The sequence below is a fragment of the Colius striatus genome, chromosome 3 (genome assembly GCF_028858725.1).
Source record: "Colius striatus isolate bColStr4 chromosome 3, bColStr4.1.hap1, whole genome shotgun sequence".
NCBI classification, from domain to species: domain Eukaryota; kingdom Metazoa; phylum Chordata; class Aves; order Coliiformes; family Coliidae; genus Colius; species Colius striatus.
In genome coordinates, this window is record NC_084761.1 from 64,760,408 (window position 1) to 64,779,063 (window position 18,656).

General features: G+C 45.1%; 1 protein-coding gene across 2 annotated transcripts in view; it reads right to left on the reverse strand.

Annotated features, from left to right (window-relative positions):
- The window catches only part of ACSL1 (acyl-CoA synthetase long chain family member 1), a 40,668-nt gene extending 27,064 nt beyond the window's left edge, over nucleotides 1-13,604 (reverse strand). The window contains exons 1-2 of one of the 2 annotated variants that reach the window (XM_061992644.1): nucleotides 13,511-13,604; nucleotides 4,194-4,421 (exon numbers count right to left, since the gene is read on the reverse strand). In XM_061992644.1, the coding sequence (XP_061848628.1) occupies nucleotides 4,194-4,388 (195 nt within the window). In that variant the 5' untranslated portion in view covers nucleotides 4,389-4,421; nucleotides 13,511-13,604. Of the gene's footprint in view, nucleotides 1-4,193; nucleotides 4,422-11,752; nucleotides 11,775-13,510 lie in introns of those variants that run through there. The other variant, XM_061992645.1, reaches the window with a different exon arrangement.
- Nucleotides 13,605-18,656: the final 5,052 nt, after the last annotated feature.

Sequence of the window (18,656 nt, forward strand, 5' to 3'; positions counted from 1 at the left end):
TTGGTTCACAATAGCAGCAGCTGAAGGAAATGGATCTATTCTACAACAGCATCATGTATTACTCTACCAAAGTCTGTTTGCGTCACTAGCCATTGACTAAGCACCATGCAGCCACTCACTCACTCCTTCTTTCTGCACCAGTGAGATGGGGAGAACAAATCAAGTAAAACTTGTGGGTTGAAATTCGACTATTTTAATAATGAAATTTTAAATAGAATATAATAAGAAGAAATAAAAACAAGACAGACAAGTGATGCAGAGCGCAGCTGCTCAGCACCTGCTCAGCAATGTCCAAGCAGTGGTTCACCCCTCCCTGCCAACTTCCTCTAGTTCATACACCGGATGTGATGTTTTATGGTATGGAATAGCCCTTTGGCTAGTTCAGGGCAGCGGTCCTGGGCATGCTTCCTCCCAGCTTCTTGTGCACCTACCTCCTTGCTGGCAAAATACAAAAAAAAACCAACGAGTCCTTGACTTAGGATAAGCATTACTTGGCAAAAGCCAAAACACTGTTGTGCTATCAACTGATTCTCACACTAAATCCAAAACTCTGCCCTGTACCAGCTACTAGAGAGAATAAAAAAAAATTGTCCCAGGCAAAATCTGCTTTTGTTCAAGCCATGGCTTTGCTTCTCACTGACACAGGCTGTTCAGTACTAGCAGTAACATCACCACACATTCTTGGCTCCACCATGCCTCAAAGTCAAGAGACTAAACTTCCATTTTCTTGAGGGAAATTATATGAGCAAGCAGTGCTTAGGTTACCAACATGAACATTCTGAGCAGCAAGAAGTATAAACCAGAGTTTTCAAACCAATCATTTAATTTTAAGCATGCTAATCCCTAGGTAAGCACACATCCAGCTAAAATTGATCACTTGATGGGGAGACAAAGCACATGTCCAATCAAATGATTCTTGAAAGACAAGGTAAGCTAAAGCTCTGCTAATTTATCAGGAGAATATAACTAGGTTTGAAAGTCTGCATGAGTTGAATATCTCCCTTCACATTTGAATATCTCAAGGGGAAAAAAAAATGCCAGAGCCAAATCCAAACTCTTACTACTAGAAAACACTAGGAAGTGTTATTTATATCTTATCCTTCTGCATGAATTAGCAGAATTTGAGGCAAATAAAAGTTTGGTTTAAGTAATTTTAAATCATGAATGTATTTGACAGTCACACACCTGCACTTAAATCAACAGCCACATTGATCAACTATTGGTCACCAACAGAAAAAGCACTCAGATTCATACATGTCTATAACTAGACATTAAGGGTACACAAGCTTTGCAAAACACAGGACTAATGCTCTATTTCTACCATTTACCATAGCACTGAAGTTCTAAACAACATAGTGCATGACTAAGTGTAGCATGAATCTCAGCAATGCAGTTTCACACTAGTCAGACTTTATTTAGAATTACTCTCTATTAATCTTGTCTCCCCTCCTAGGGGAAAAGGATCCAAGTAGATCCTGAAAGATTTTCACCTATACCTCAGAAGTTCCCCCGAGGAGAGATCAGGCTGGCAGTTCTCAAGGTTTCTTTCAGTGAAGTTTAACTGTAGTATGCATGTTTTAAAGATCATACTCCACAACTTTTAATTGTAGCATCTACTGTAGAACAACCAATACTCTCAGTAATTCTTTGTACCAATACTCAATTAAGCATGCAACCTTTATGTTCACTCAATGATGGTTAAAATGGGTCACTGGATTCTGGCTTACCAAATCAAAGCTTTCCAGAGATGGGAAATGACCTGGAACAGCAGTAAAGAGGATCTTTTTCCTCCCATATAAAGTTATGAAGATTTATTATCAGAACATGTAGAAACCCTACTCCAGTCACTGACTTCACTTAACTATGCTAGAGGACAAAGAAAAGTCTCAACAAGAGTTAAGAAAAGCTCAATGATAATAACTTTGAACTCTAAATAATGGATAGACTAGACATAAAACAGAGAAGAGGAATTGCCTTATGACCATGTCTTCATTGGAGCACATTGCTTACTCTCTAGACCTCTTAATATTGTATTGCTTAGTCAGAAAAAATGTGAAGACAATTTGAGAGCAGTATTTCATGTTTGTCTTCTGTGCAGGTGACAATCCGTCTTAACACATGTATAAGAGAATGGAGTATGTAAAGTGAGATTCTAAGCAAAACGTGATGAGAGACTGGATTCCAATCACTGTATTAGATCCTTGTTACTGTTATAAAAGTAACAGTTCTAACAGACACTTAAAACTTGCTTCAAAATATACATTCTCAGTGGCTTTGTTTGGTATAGTTTACAGCATTACATTAAGGACTGTACCTGAACTGTCAATAAGCAAAACTGGATAGATCTTGTGCATTTCAACATGTTCTCAAAGTTTAAGCTCTTATTGCCAAGAGATGTTAACACACTCAGCTGCTTTTCTGAGGGGCTTTTCTCTGTTCAGAGAGCTGATGTTAATTAGTACAATATAAATAAATAATGCATTAAGTAGTTTAGTGAAGTCTCATAATACCAATGATTTCAGTCACAGTAGTGACAAGCAATTTGGTTTACTACCTTTATCGCCAAGGTAGTAAACCAATACTGCTGTCAGGAGTCTCAAGCAAATAAGCATTTGTGACTGGTATTACAGCCAACTAAGAGCCACTGTTTTAGTGACTGGTTTTACAACCAGTAAACAGCCCCTGTTTTACTATCTTACAATGCAAAACCCCTAAATCTGCTGAGGTCTATACTGACTTGTGAGACTCTCCACAGCTGGAAAGCTTTCCCTGCTAGTTTATTCTATCACCAAAACATGCAGTTCTACAAGATTATTCTACTCACAGTGGCTGCTGTTAGGAGTGGAGAACCTCACCAAGACAGACATCTAATCTTTGTATCCTTGCTCTACACACCTTCCTTGAAAAGAAGTATTTTTGGCAATTTAGCACATTTCCAGAGTATTTTTCTTTCCCTTTTGTGCACTTCTAACAGCAGATCATTACTTGCTATAATAACATGACATGTCAGTAAGCTTATCGTATACCATACTGGGAAGAAAATTAGGGAATAAGTAGTACTAATTAAACTTTAATGAAGGGGTAAACCAATGCTTCATTCTTCAACCTCAGTGTCACAACAAATTGCAAAGAACGCTCAGTTTGAGGCTATGACAAGAGTCTGCTTTGCTTAAGTTCATGAAAATTTGCCTACTGTAAATGTAAAAAAAATGTGGCAGGACAGTTTGACATCAGTTTGTAGTACCATCTACTCTTAAGCACAAGTCAGATCAATTGAATTTAACACAGGAGAGTCACATGCAGTCTATCCACACAGAAAAATGTGCTTTAAAGGGAAACTTCTGTTCCAAGTATTCATAAAAACCTGTAGTAATAGCTTCTGACTATCAAGAAACTGCCAGACTTACAATCCTACATTTAGAAGATCACAACCTGCACAGCCGTCTCCTGTTAGGAAACCCCAGTCATGTAATCAGTGGTCTATATTTGCTTCTAAGCAACAGTTCCTCCCAGTTAGACTGTTCCCATATTTGACCTCACTATTAAAAAACACCACCTAACAGCAACTCTATCTGCCTCAAAAAAGCGTAAGACAAAAGTTAAGATAGCATATCCAGACTTTAGCAGGTGGTCGCTTTAATCTCAGCTTACTCTGTGGCTGGGATCTCTTGGCAGAGCTAATATATCTTTCCACAGATATTTGAGGACTATTAGTATACCCTCTTCATGCCCATAACCCAATATTAAGTCTCCTGTCAGCTACTATAAACTAGATATTATAATGAAAATGATTACCCTAATCAGTATATACCAGTACACATATTTTGACCCCAAGACTCATTTTAATAGGTTATGAACTAAACACATGGCCAGGAATTGTGAACTATGCCGGGCCAAGTCTAACATGCACAAGTCTGATGCCACTAGTCATATCAGAAGCTCAGTTTCCTCAGCACAAAGTCTTTTTCTCCCATGATAGTTACTACCACTAAGATCTCAACTCTTAAACTGATTTTCAAATTCAGATAGCTGTATTTCAGAAAAAAATACAACCAAATATGCCCTGAAATCTACTCCCTCCTACACTTACAAGTTTAGAAACGCTCTTATGTAAAGTGTTTCCCCTCTCTCAATGCTGCCTTTTGGCTTCAGTGTTCAGTGAACTACTACAGCAGCCATCCAGCCACACTTACCTCTACTTCCACAGACTGCATTGCTAGGTCACACGGCGGTTTTAGTGCTTTTGGTCTCGTTGCATACCAGTAGGTGGTGAGAGCAGCGAAAGCCCCGAAGCCCATCAGTGTATTGGTGGGCAGGGTGCGCACATACTGTCTGACATCCCCAAGCTCCGGCATTCGTAGGTGTCTGAACAACTCATGTGCTTGCATCGCAGTTCAGTGACGTTGTCCCAATACTGGAATCTGTTGATAGGAAAGAAAGTTATGCAAAGATTTTAAGCCCCCTTTCGAGTCACCGTTGTTACAGGAGAGTAATGTATGCTTTGTCCTACTGGCTTCCCACCATCAAAATAATTTGATATGCCGCTAGGCAAGCAATAGCTTTAGACTTCAGTGCTACAATTAAGCAAGCAATTACTGATTCATACTCCAGGAAAACGGGTAGGGCTGACAGAAGGCCATTTCTTCGGGGTTTTAATATCGCTTTTAACAGAAACTGCATTTTAAGAAAACTTCTGGTGGTGGCTTTTTTTTTTGAAAGACGGCATTTCATGAATGCAAAATACTTGTAGAATAGCTGTACTATAAGACTGCTTAAACATCAGGTGTCAAACACAGAAGACTGGGAGAGGGAGGGCAGGGCTTTAAGATGTTAACTTGCCTGCATTAACATAACAGAGAGCACCCTAATCCTATAGTAGCATAGCAGGAGCAGGATTTTTCACCTCTTAAGTCCAGTAAAATAAACTCTCCTTCTCTTTTCTAGTCTTCCTTCAATCACCCACAGAACACTTACCACGGCAGGCTGCCTTCAAAGCTGATAACCTCCCATGGTTCCCCTACACTAGAAAGCTTCCTATTTCCCCCCATCACCATGCCAGCAATTTATCTCTGGTCATGAGGCCGACTAAAGCAGCATCTAAGGAGACCCAAGGCAGTAACACACGTCAATATAATAAAGTGCAGGGCGCACATTTGATTTGTCACGTTCACATAGAAGCAACAGCCGAGAGAGGCAGCTCCCCGCCAGCACCCGCTGACACGGATATGCCACAGTGAGAACCAGCCGCGGAGAAAAAAAAAACCCTAAAGGCACTGCTGCCAGCTCAGCTGGTGCTCTCCTCCGCAGCCAAGGTCTCCCGGGACGCCTATCACATGCCAAACCCACCCGCTCCTGCCCACTAGGTGAGAGGTGAACGGCAGGCAGTCGGCCTGCCCGCCCCCAGCGCCCACCATCCGCCGGGCAGTGGGGAAGCAAAGCTGCCCTGCTTGCTTGAAGAGCACAGATGTATTTACTCGGACAGCTTACATCCAGCTATTTCCTACGGACAATAACGTTAAACAAAGGTCCTGAAGAATGGCAAGATCTGTGTGATTAGCTAACAATACACCGCAGACGCTGAAATCCAAACAGGCACAATTCTATGCTTGTTAAAACCAAGCTTTCCAGGCTAAAATGCCATATTTCTACAGGAAAATCTCTGTAGTTGTTAACAGTCTGCCCTTGACATCTTTACTGCTGCAATCGGTTATTAAGCCAGGAAACAGAAGAGATGTGTAGTTCACAAAAAGTCTAACCAGTATTTGGACAAGGATTTGGTTGAGAGCACAAAAAAAGTCAAATTAGTTCAAAGGGCCCATGGTTGCACAATGTTGGCAGGAGGACAGGCTGAAGTAAGGTCATGGATGGGGACAGCATCGGGTTCCACCTTTGGAAAGATCCTAGACCCATAGAGATTTCACAGCCTGCAGGCACTGTCCCCTCTCTCCTCCCACACTTTTATTTCACATATAGCCCCAGGATACAGGGCTGCATCACCCAGGTGTGCAGTGCAGGGCCACTACAGAAATCCCTTCTTGTTATTTGTACTGTGACACATAGTAGACTATACTCAAAATCCAGAACACATCAGGCAGTACTAATGGAAAGTAGAGAAGAACTGAATGGTGTTAACAAGAAACATCTTCATTTTCCCTTGGCGTAAAAAAAAAGTATTTTAAAGAAATCACTGGTTTAGCAGTTAGTATTACTGTACTGTTGCTTTTTATGCACCAAATTGTGCTCATCAGCACTTCAGGCATGAAAGCTACCTCCCAAGTTTTAATACATATACATGAAGAACAAGAATAAAAAGGTCATTCCAACAAGAAGTCTTGGATTGCAAGTTAATTTTGTCTATCAGACATACTAAACTATAAAAAGGGGGCTATAATGTATCTAAGGGCTAAAAGCAAGCTGAGCTCTTTCCTCCTCAAGCCCCACAATACACACCTTTGACTTAAAACAGATACTCGCTTTTCCGTACAGATACTTGCTCGGCTGTCTGTACTAGCCATGATGCATCCTGCTCTCACATACTTAGGAATGCCATGTAATTAGAGAGTCACTCCTTTAAAAGGCTCTGGTGCCATTACAGCTAACAAACACAAGTAAACATGATCATTTCCTTCACATAGTAGTCCCATTGTACTCAAGGAGCTGCTATAATTTCAGCCTAGATGAGGTGATGTACACCACTATCTCTCATTTCCTTGACCAGTTATTTGTAGAGCAGCCTGTAACATTAAACTTTTAAGCAGTTATATTGCAAGTTACCAGCTACGAAATGATACATTTTACCACTTTGGCTTCTATTGAGAGAACATTTTTTTCTTACACCTTCTGCCTCAACAGCACAAAAAACAAGGTTACGACGGATTTCTGCAAGACTAAGCAATTCCTAGCATTAACACTATCTGCTAAGTCATATCATTAGCTGCCCAGGGAAGTAGCAAAGTCACCATCCCTGGAGATGGTCTAGAGACATGTGGATGTGGCATCTGGGGACGTGGTTTAGTGGTAGATATGTCTGTGCAGGATTAACATCTGGACTCCCTCTTAAGGGTCTTTTTCAACCTAAGCAATTTTACGATGAACTCGTTTTCTGTATGTCAAAGACAGATGCATCAGGGAGAATAAATTCATATTCTTAACATGCACATCCAAATGTCTGGTCAAGAGAGAAGGCTTCAATGCCTCCCAGCATGAAAGACTGTCTCAGTATTTACTTGGCTCATATTCCAATCACATCAGACATCAGGGTCTTGACAGTGACCAAGGGGAGCAGTTTAGAGCCCTTAGACTGAGATATAAAGAGCTTCCCAGCAGAACTATCATCTCTTTCAGTCCTTTTCCTCAAGGAAGGATTCAGCAAAGTCTGCTCACTCAAAACAAGCATGAAAGGCACACTCTCTCCAAATTCAAGTTCTGCAATTGCTTCTCACCCAGACAAGATCTGGACCACAAGGAATAGCCTCATAAACTCAGCCTCACTGCAGAACAAGACTCGGCAAATGATTGGAAGACACAGGCGGGGAGGCAAAGCAAGGGGAAGTACCAGTCTGTGATGCTCAGGTTGCTACATGTAGCAAAACTTGCAGCAGAATGGACAACATTTGAGCTCAAAAGCACTTTTTTCTTCAATGCAATCCGTAGATCCTGGTTGGTTTTTAAGTTTAGAGAGAACACCAGACAGATACAGGACAGTGGTGTCAATAACAGACCAAAACTGCTTCAGAGACCTGTCCTTACCCCCTCCAGAGAAACAGCAGTTCCCCAATTCCAGCCCATGAAAGCATCCCTCTGAACTCATCATATCAATTTGGTTAAGAAGGTCTGCAAGACTCGGACAAAGCCAGCTCTCTCTGCTCACACACACTCCGCAGCAACCAAGACTCATTCTTTACAGCAGAGCCAGTGTGTCGAGGCAGCAGCCCAAGTTGGCAGGACTCCTCTGTTCTTTGGTTCTTTGCTGCTCCTACTCTCAGCATACAATGGGCTATTTACAGCGGGCAGCAGCCCGCCCATTGTCTATCCATAGCTAGACATCGTTCGAGTGCAACGGAAGGGAACAGGAGAGCAGCCGTCAGCTTCTGTATTGCAAAGAAAACAATCCCAAGAACCAATGGCCTCTTCCTCTCTATCCTAATATTTAGATGAACAGCACATTAGCACTGCAGCAGTCTGCCATAAAGGTGGGGCCACCCCATAGTGTAAAAGAAATAGCTGTGTTATTTCTACAGCCTCTTTCAGGCAGGAGAAAGCTATGAGACCAGTTGCCTACCTCTTATGAGCAACAAGACACAAACATGTTTTCAGTATGATATGCTGGAAAGGGGATCAGTCACCCATATGCCTTTGAGTGATTCTGACAGCTACTTGCCATTGCAGTTCATTGTTGTACTGTTATAGGTTACCCTGCACAGCTCCCACAGATCTCAAGTCTTTCTCTAGCCACTCTTTGCAAGAGGAAGTGCAGAATCATGTTCTAGCTCCTTCATTGAGTATAACAGAAAATGCAACAAACAGCTCTGGCTATTAAGATAAATCCTTTTGTCTGATTAAAATACATAATCCTAATCTCATCGAGTGTATTCACAAACAGCTTAAATTTGAGACAGTCCAATCTGTCCCAGATACACGCTCCTACAACTCTCTTCATGCTGGCACTCTTCTGGTTGTGCAGTCACACTTGGAAGCTGATCTGGCAAACACCATTTTCCTGGGTTAGTTCTCGTGCTAGTTCTCAACTAGATCAACTCTCATCTGGATGACCAGACAGCCATTAGCTCCCAGAAGGAAACAAGACAGCATAACCGGGAAAAGTGATGGACTGTCATAATAGTAGACCTTCAGCATGCAATTGCAAACACTGCACACAAGTCCTTCCAGAATTTGCCACCTGCTGTCCTGCAGTCAAGGCAGTAACTTGACTGAGGTCTTGCATCCACCTGTGACAGAGCCACGTTGTAGCCAACAAAGAAGTCACAGCCACCCTCAAGATCCAGCAAAGGCACGTAGGTGGTGATTGAGACCTGCAGGAGAATGCTCAGTTTAAGCCTTGTACAACATGAATACAAGAACAAGATCCCCCTGTGGTGCAGCATGTCATGTATGACATGACAGTTTCTCCTTAGCCACAAAGGACTTTCCTGAACCAACCAGGTACTTCTGAACTGTCTAATCCACTACTCAGCCCTCATCCGCCACCTACCCCATCTTTCCTCAAATTAAAAAACTAAGTATATAATCTTTCCCAGAATCACCCAGGTCACCCAGCCAGGCTTCAGAGATACAAACTCTCCTTTTAGAGCAGTAACTGACTGATGCACTTTTCTGCAACGCTAAAGAGGGAAGAAACACGAGAGCTGTTAGTGAGAAACCCATCCAATGCACAGAAAGGAACCAGAAGGTCTTTAATATCCACATTCCCACCTTCAGCCCTCCAGTCTGGCTCTGAGCAACCACAGGACATCGTGCAGTGCTTCAGGTTCCCTCTGCTAGTTCTGTTTCTGTTCCAACAGAATTGGCAGGATCAGAGGGAAGTAGACAAGCAGCTGGATTCAGACCTATCAGTTGGGCCATGGTGATTTACTTCAAGCTGTAACTGGAGTTAAGATGTTTGCTGCAGCCTTTAAGCAGCACTACATCTGATACTGATGTGTCAAGGCTCTGTCCCCACCTACAAGGAGAGTCATAGTCCTGTCCTTCAGACTTTTGGCTGCAATCCTCTTGCAATCAAATAGAACACCTGGATTCTTGCCTCTTAATGATGTCCAACAAGTAATCTGAGTGCACGCCAATGAGGTCACTGGAGTTTACTCAAGTTCAGTAGCTGAACCACATGACCAGAACCTGCTCAATGCCTTTTGTGCAATTCCAGTCCTCCAGCAGCAATCTGCACATTAAGGAAAATCAATACTTCTCACTAAAACTCCTTGAGACAGTGATGGATTTAAGTTTTCTTTGCCCCACACCTATACACATGCCTCACTAAACAGTCTTGTTGGTTTCTCATCACAGAAGATGCTTTTCAGGCTGTTTTGCAGCCTAAATTACTATCCATTAGAATGGCATCTCTACAACTCTGATTTGTAAGTACATCATGGCACTACTCCATTAACTTAACCTCAATCCAAACGGTTTAAAGTCACCCTACTGAAGCAAATTGTTACAAACCCGCAGCTTTCTTGGGGCACAAACATCTTGAACAGATGATACTAATTTACTTCATCCTACTATTCTCAGGAAAAAGCTACTATTCAGAAAGCCCAGTACACAACACTAAGTTAAAACACGCTTCAAGTGCTCATCTGAGACTCAACAAGACTGAGTTTTACTCATACTTATGTCACCTGTAGTCTAGCAGAAGGCAACCTAGGTCAGTCACACTAAGCCATACTGCCTCACGCTAGATAGTGTTTACATTCAGAAGAATGTTTTTTTAAAACTTAACCCTTAACACCATGGAATCACTTTAATCAGGAAGCACTTACAAGAAGTGACAGGTTCACCAAGTGACCTAAAAGCAGCATCACAAAGATTATGACAAACCAAGCAACCTCTTGACCTCGGGTATTAAGATATCCCTGTATTTCCTCCCAGTCAGGGATAGTAAGCATTTTCTTCTGTCCTTCCTAGGAAACTAATCCATACTCACTGGGCTATTAATGCAGCCCAACTGCAGAAGCCAAGTTTTTGAAACAAGGCACATGCAGTATCATGTTAAAGAGAGTAAGAGCTCTGGGCTTAAGAACAGTAATTCATACAGAAGCCACAAGTATTTTTCTGCAAATAGGCCATCATACACTTCTGCTGTAAGCCTTAAATGGTCCAGCCACAAAAAACCAAAAACTACTCTTCCTCTAGATCTCTACAAAACCATGCAAGCTGATTCCAGTCAAGTTTTGGACAAACTTAACAGTACTATCAAGATTCAAATCCAAAACAAAAAACAAAAAAGAGTATTTTCCTGTGATATTTTATTCTCTTTAGACTGATCAGTCCCAACATGAAAAGCAACAAGAGAGAGCAGAAGCCTTGTGTTACCAAGTGTCCCTGTTTCAGGAGTCAGGCGAGCTCTGCAGAAATGCCCCCCATTTGCAGCCAGGGCTTTGCCTACTGCCTGTAAAGGTCACTGCTGTACAGCAGCACTTCCCTGAGTGTTGTCAACTCACACGCAAGAGTATTTACCAATGAACTATCTGTCTCCCCTCTTCTTTGAGAGGATTTCTAGGTAGTTACCACTAGTTACATTTAACATATCTGAACTTGTAATTCAGCACAGCAGGGAAGCAGGATATAGCAGGCAGCCTATTCATCAGACTACCAGAAACCTAATTTATCAAGCAATATAACCCCATGGGCCAGAATATCTCTCTCTGCTATATATTTGATAAATTTTGTAGCATTAGCCTCTTTGGAGTCTACCCATTTTAGTCAACTGAACTATCACAATTCAGAAAAAACAAAACACCAACCACTACCTTCTATTGCTCACATTAGTCAAAACATTGTTTTCTTAGAGGGGAAGAGAGAAGAAATCATTTACTCTTCCCCAGTGGAGATCAACACATGAAGGAAAGAGAAGGTATAATCTCCATCTCCTCAAAAAAAAGTCAAGTGGTATTTATTTCTAGAGGAACAATAAGGTAGGAGAATTGGCTACAGAGACAGAGTCACTTATTAGATAACTATTTCAAATGTCTTTCCTTCCATTTTGAATTACTAGTTTTGTTTTTCCACCAGTACCAACCTTGTACTTGCCCTTGAAGCAGAAAGCTGCTTGAGGGTTTACTTCTCAACAACTGAAGACTTACTTCCAACCTCATGTTGCCTGATTTGCATCTGTAAAACAGCATCTACCCAATTTAGAAGCTGTCTTTTCAATTCATTATAATCATGCAGTCATCAGAATAGGCTATGGCCATTAGATCAAGACATTGAACTGAAAAATTACACACAACAGATAGCTGTAATCATAAGTTTTAGATTTTCCCCATCAGGCATCCTCAGACATTTTCATATTCCAGTACAAGCAAGCTAGATATCCCTGAACTTAAAAAAATCTGGTACTAAGAGCATGGTCCTACAAGAAACTTCACATTTCAATTTTTGCATTAATACTGCTCTTGTTGCCAGAGGCAGAGAAAGGAGTTTTTTTTCAGTCAACTCAATGACATCTTGCACTCAGAATTTCTTGATCCAAGCAATCTGATCCAAAACTCTTGTGCTGAGAAATCTCAGCGTGTGAGTTGGAGAGCATGTTCCAAAGCAGAGAGGTGAATACAAACGATCCTGAGCAGGCTCAGGAGACTGCATGGATCCCTGTAAAGCAATGTGGATGAAAAAAAAAAGATCTGTTAACACCACATGGAATAGCTCTGTGGCCCAGGTACAGATATAGAACCACTGGGTTACGACAGCAGTTTGTTTCGATGTCACTCTTTCCTATCACAGGACCTGACCATATCTCAGTGTCTAACCCAAGTGTGGCACAAGTTTAGATACATTACTAGGTCCAGGAGGGCATCTGTAATCCCCCAGCCAGCTCACAAATGTGTCCTTTAGAAATTCAGAAAGCTTCAAGTGTTGCAATTCCTGTTCAACAGGAATGACAAATGTATGCATCCTAGAACAAAAGCATCATGCAAGCTGGCTAAATCTCTGCACTGTGGCACTGCAAGTCCTACCCAAAAGCAGAGAGAAGGCCTGCAAAGTCAAAGTCACTCTGCCTTCCATTTTAAGCCCGTTTGCCTCACGCTACGTTTCCATACGCGCTTTCAGCTGCAGAAAAGCAACAAAACCACCACCCTCAAACTGCTGCAAGTACACGCTGCATTCGTGTCCGTATGAGGAACCTACCTGAAGACAACATCCAGCAACTAAACATTAAACACCGCAGGGCTGCGCTGCCCAGCCTGCTACCTGCTGCGCGGCGCGGTAGCCGGGCGGCGCGGGGGCTTGCTTCTCCGGGAGCAGCGAGGGCCGCCCGCGGCGACCGACCCACCGCCCGCCCTGTTTAACCCGGGCCGGGCCGAGCCGAGGCAGACGGCAGCGCTGGCGCCGAAACAATGCCCTGCCAGCCAGGGCTGCCGCAGCGCCGGGGAGAGGCCGGAGACAGACAGCAGCGCTTCCCGAAGGCTTTTGTGCCGAGGAGAAGCCGACCCGGCTCCAGCGGACGCCGATCCCACCGCGGGGCGGAAGAGAAAGCCCCGGCGTGGCGGCCTGAGGGGCTCGGCGGCAGGACCGCCCCGCCGGCGCCCGCCGCCCCTCAGCGCCAACAGCGCTGCCCCGCAGGTGACAGCGGCCGCGCAGGCCGCCCCAGCCCCGCCGCTGAAGGGCCGGGCGGCAGCGGCGGCTCCGGCAGGCCCCGGCGGAGCCCGCCCGCCTCAGCCTGACAGCCCCCAGCCTCGCGCCGCCCGCCTCAGCCTGACAGCCCCCAGCCTCGCGCCGCCCGCCCCTCAGCACGGCCGGCACCTCGCCCCCCACCAGCCCACGGAGCCCCGCTCACCTCCCACCGGCTACAACAACCACAGCTCTACGCGGCTCCTCCAGCGCCGCCCTATTTAAGCGGAGCACGGCGGCAGCAGCGTGCGCGTGTGCCGAGCCCGCCTCCTCGCTCCCGCCCGCGCCGCCGCGGACACCCCGGCCCCGCCCGCCTCGCCGCCGCCACAGCCGCGCCTCCCGCCCCGCCCCCGCCGCTGCCCCCGGCCGCGGGACGCGGCCCGCCCCAGCAGCTCGCATGACGGCCTCCGAGGCCACCCCGCAGCTGCCGGGGCCGGTGTTCGGGTGTTTCGGACCGCCGGTCTGGGAGTGTTCACAGGAAACCGCGGTGAGGGCGGTGGCGGTACCGTAGGTGCGGGCACAAAGGCCAGGGCAAGCAGCGGGAGGTGAGGTGAGCGTCACACGGCCGGGCGCACACAAACCGGCGGTGGCAGATTGCACGGGCAGTTTTTCCTTCGCTTGTGCCAAAGACATCAGCGTCCAGCATAAATAAGCTAAAAGGACGTATGTTTCAGTACGAGAGCGCTGGAAGAGGACGATGACCTTGTTGCAGTCCGGGAGTCATCTGTTTACTACCACTACACTTTGGGGCCGTGGGTTTGAGGTGCGTCCTGGCAAAGCAGGGGCAGTGGGGGCTGCGTCAGCGACCTCTGACAGTTATGGTTTGGGCGTAAGCTTCATCAGCCCCTTCGACTTGTAAATCATCAACTCACATCTCAAAGTCCCATTATCTTGCACGCTGCATTGCCATCATTTCCCAATGTTTCGTGGGTATTGTTCGAGTTATTTTAAGTGTGTGTGGGTTAAGGCTATACACAGTCAAACACACACACATATATATAATGTTTTGTAAATTATTTGAGGTACTTCTGTTTTACATTAAGGCAACCCCTGTTTCCTGATGCTTCAGTTTATACTGAAGTATACCAGACATAGGACTTCCTGCAAAACGGAGTTTTTAACGAAGGAGCAAGTGAATATTCACTTTTTGGCACAAAGGAGGGCACTTGTGAAGCTGTTGATAGTCCCCATTTCACTGGGCTTGGGTTCACACCGTGGAGGGGCTTGGAAATGCAAAATTAATTCCTTTCTTTGGAAAGGAAGTGGAAAGCACATAACACAGGAGTGCATCTGATTGCCTGCAGCTGCTAATGGCCATGGAGTCCATAGCACCACTAAAACCAGTCCAAATAAAGCCCCGAAGCACAGCCTGCATGGACATCATCTGCTCTGCCACAGCTGGGCTTTGCTGGTTTACTCCTATTGCACCACACGTGAGGCTCATGTGGACACAGGCAGACTTCACCAAGTGATTTTTGCGTTACATCGAGGGGTTTGGATGAAGGAAAAGTAATGTAGAAATACACCACCTCAGGCACTGGTGACTTCATGTTTTGTCCCAGATGCACCCAGGTTCCATCTGGCAACCACAAAAACCCATTATGGTTTTATCTACTATGCAAATAAAGCCTTCATTATCACATCTTTCTTCACATTTGGTTTCCTAAAGGCCATAAATCAAATGTTCTAGCCCTCTCTCAGAGAAACTTCAGTAAACGGATTTTCTCTCCTCTCATTGGAAAGATAGTTTCTGAAAACTCTCTTATACATACCTTTTCACAAATATCATCATCGTCATCATGAAATTGCAAAAGTCACAAGTTGTATTTAAATAGACATCTCACTAGTGTCAAGTATCACCTCTACTCTTACTGGACACTCACCAGACATCCAGAGACTACACTGCTCTCTGAAATTGGCTTTTTTCCAGATGGTCAGAAAAGAGGGGAACATGGTCTCAGCCAAACTATATAGAAAAATATACACAGACAACAGGGAAGTAGGAGCTGTACATAAACAAAACCTAGAACAGCAGTATCGGACCATCTTAGACAGTGGAGCTAAGGAACCTTGCTCAGCCTTGTCGTGTGACAAAAGCTCCAGTCCTTTTACCATATTCACTGGACTCTCTCTGGTATGTCCATGTCTCTTTTGTACTGAGGAGCCCAGATTGGACACAGATCTCCAAGTGTGGCCTCACCAGTGGAGAGCAGAGAGGAAGGATCATCTCTGCTTGACTGCCTGCACAAGGAGATAGACCACTGTTGACCATGGAGCAGCTAATCCTTAAAAAATGAACCATCTCTTTTGGACTCCCCTTAACCGTTATGTTACCAGGGTAATTATGTTGTAAATAGACTGTGCAAGCCAGAGAATTTCCATTTCAGCAACATATGGACGTTATAGAACTTTCATCACTGGTATATGCTTTTCCCAATAATATTGATATCAAAGTACTGCTCTTGTATAGGTGTATTGGCCATCATTCACAAAGCAAATTAAGCATCTGCCAGGAAAAAAAAAACAAACCAAACTCTTAGCTGCATTCTTTTAATTTTGATTTATGGGACACACACATCACCATACTGAATTGGGTTATCCCAAGAGGGCCATTTGAGAGGCATTTTTACATCAAACAGACTGCTTAGTCTTCTACCACACTGTATCTGCATCTGCTAACACTTGCGTGGAATCTCAAGAGAAGAAAAACAAATGTTATGTAAATAAGCACTTCAGAATGTCTAGCATGTCTTGCAATTTAAAAACATGATCTACTGGGTCCATGGAGCAGGCATAGTTACTTAAATCTTTTCAACCCTCTTCCTAGTGGGAAATGAAATAATTTTTGGTTTGCATTTGTGTTCTGGTTTAGCAAGGAGCAGCTTTTGGCTTAGTAACAGGGGGAGCGGGTTGCAGTGAAGACCCGGTAAAGAGTTTGCGGACCCTCCCCCGGCTCCTGGGTTCACACCCACCTCCAGCCCGGGTGGGCCAATCTGGCGCCTCTGCGATCACTATTTAGGGGACGGGAATTTGAAATGCGAGTCAGGAGGTGTAAGAGGGATACAAGATGGAGGCGACCACGCGGACCCTTCGGCCAGAGAAGGAGGAAGGAAGGAGAAGCAGTAGACCGGAGACCCTTCTGCAGGCCGTGGCGAGAATGCAAGCTGTGCCCCTGAAACTTATGGAGATCCGTGGCAGGACTGAGAGCCACCAGCAGCTCCATGTGAGTGAGCCCGGACGGGCGAGGGACTGTGTGGGGAGACGGCCATGGCCCAGGCCGTGTTGGAGAGCCTGCACGCCGCAGAGCAGCCCCACACGAGAAGCAGAGAGGAGCTGCAGCCTTTGGACTGGGTGCACGTCGGAGCAGCCCGTGCAGGGCTGCCATGTGTGTGAGCTACCCCACGGACTTGCAGGGAGGACTGGTGTGGAGTTGGCACGTCCTGAGGAGGGACGAACGGCAGAAGCTATTGGGAGCAGACTGACTGAGACCCCCACTGCCTGCCCCTCCGAACCGTTCAGGGAGGGGCAAGGTAAAAACCCCGGGATCAGGGCTCTGAGCCCGGGAAGAGGGGAGGTGTGGCGGGAAGGTGTTCTTAAAAAGGCTGGTTGGACTCTTCATTGACGTATTCCTCTGTGTTGTTTCGTTTTGGTTATGTTTTGGGTTTTTGTGGGTATGTTTTAGTTGATGTTGCATTAAATTATTTTCTGGTTTTTTTTTCTTCCCCAAACCGAGTAGCCTGGTCTGCTTTGTCCTGAACCTTAAGCGGCAATTAAGCCCTCCCTGCCCTTGAGCAATTCTCAGCCTCTTCGGTACTCGAGGCTAATCGTGGTCTTTTGTTCCCTGATGGGCCTAAACCACGACAATTTGTAACAGTTTCTTACACTTGAGAAACGGACTGTAAGTCCTACAGGAAATGCAAGGGAGCAGGAAGGGGGAGTAGGGTCATTCTGTAGCAGAGAGTGAGCGAGGAGCCAAGGGCAACTCTGGCAGAGGCAATGTTCTTCTCTGAGGAGCAGTCCCAGGGTGTTGTCCCAATACTGGGGGTTTATCACCTCATGTGCAGACATCCAACTCACACACTGGATGGAGATGTTTTCTTTTATTACATGAATGCACATACAAGGTGCCTGTCCCAAGACAGCACCCTGTGGTCCGACACCTGTGGTTACTTATGCACACAATTCTTACATCTTGAATACAGTCATATACAGACATTAACATTTCACTAAGTGATCGGTCAGAATTTCTTTGCCTAGCATGTAAATTAGCACACATTCCCGCTTTGCCTTCTCCAACACCTTTTGAATCTCGACTGTAATTGGGGTTGGTGGTCGATGAGCCAGTGGTTTCCATCTCCCCCGACACAATTACCCTTTCCCCGGTTTCTTCACAGTTTCATCAGCACAGTTCATCACAGTGTCTTGACTCTACTTCCCACTAATCTTACCAAGGTTTCTGCTTTTGACGTGCATATACAATAGCAGGTTGTTTCAAGCTTAATCATTGTTCCTACAGTGTTCCTGACAAAGTTAGTCTCATTCTTCTGACATTTTGACATCAAGGTGACACTGACTGGTTCTGACAACCTTGGCAAATTAAGAAAAATGAGTCACGGCTGAGGTGCACTCAGCCAGTGGGGATCAGCAGGAGCCTGCGCCAGGACCAAAGACAAAGCTAGGACACATGTCTAGGGCTCATTCTGGAGACAGGGTTGGAGACAAGTTGCCTACAGTGTCCCGCCAGACTCTATCTAGGAAAAACTAATCTGGAAGCTGGGAGAGTAACGGACAGGGCTGGGAACAGGATAGCCCAGGCCTGAGCTTAAGTGGAGCCCTTGGACCATGTGGCAGGGGTGTGTATGGAGGATACCAGCCAAGGCTGGAGGTGTCACCAGGGCCCTGGCAGCAACATCAGTGCTCCCCGCTTTCACAGAAATGTATGACATATGTCTGTTGCATGTCACATGAGGTATTCCTAACACACATTGAAAGATAGGGGTGACACATGGACCTAAGTTTTTTTGGGTTCTGATCTACTCTAGGTGGTCCTGCTCTGGCAGGGAGGTTGGACTAGATGATCTTTCAAGGTCCCTTCCAGCCCTTAAGATTCTGTGACAGCTAGTGCTGCGACAAAAAGGTACTGTGTGAAGAGGAGACTAGAACAAGGTACCATAGGCTTGCAATAGATGAACTGTTTTGTTGAGGACAACTGAATCTGTTTATTTCCCTGTTTGTTTGGGGTTTTTTTCCCCAGGCCTATGTCATTATAAAGAAGCAATTTCATCTGAGAAACAACACATCATATTGGGCAC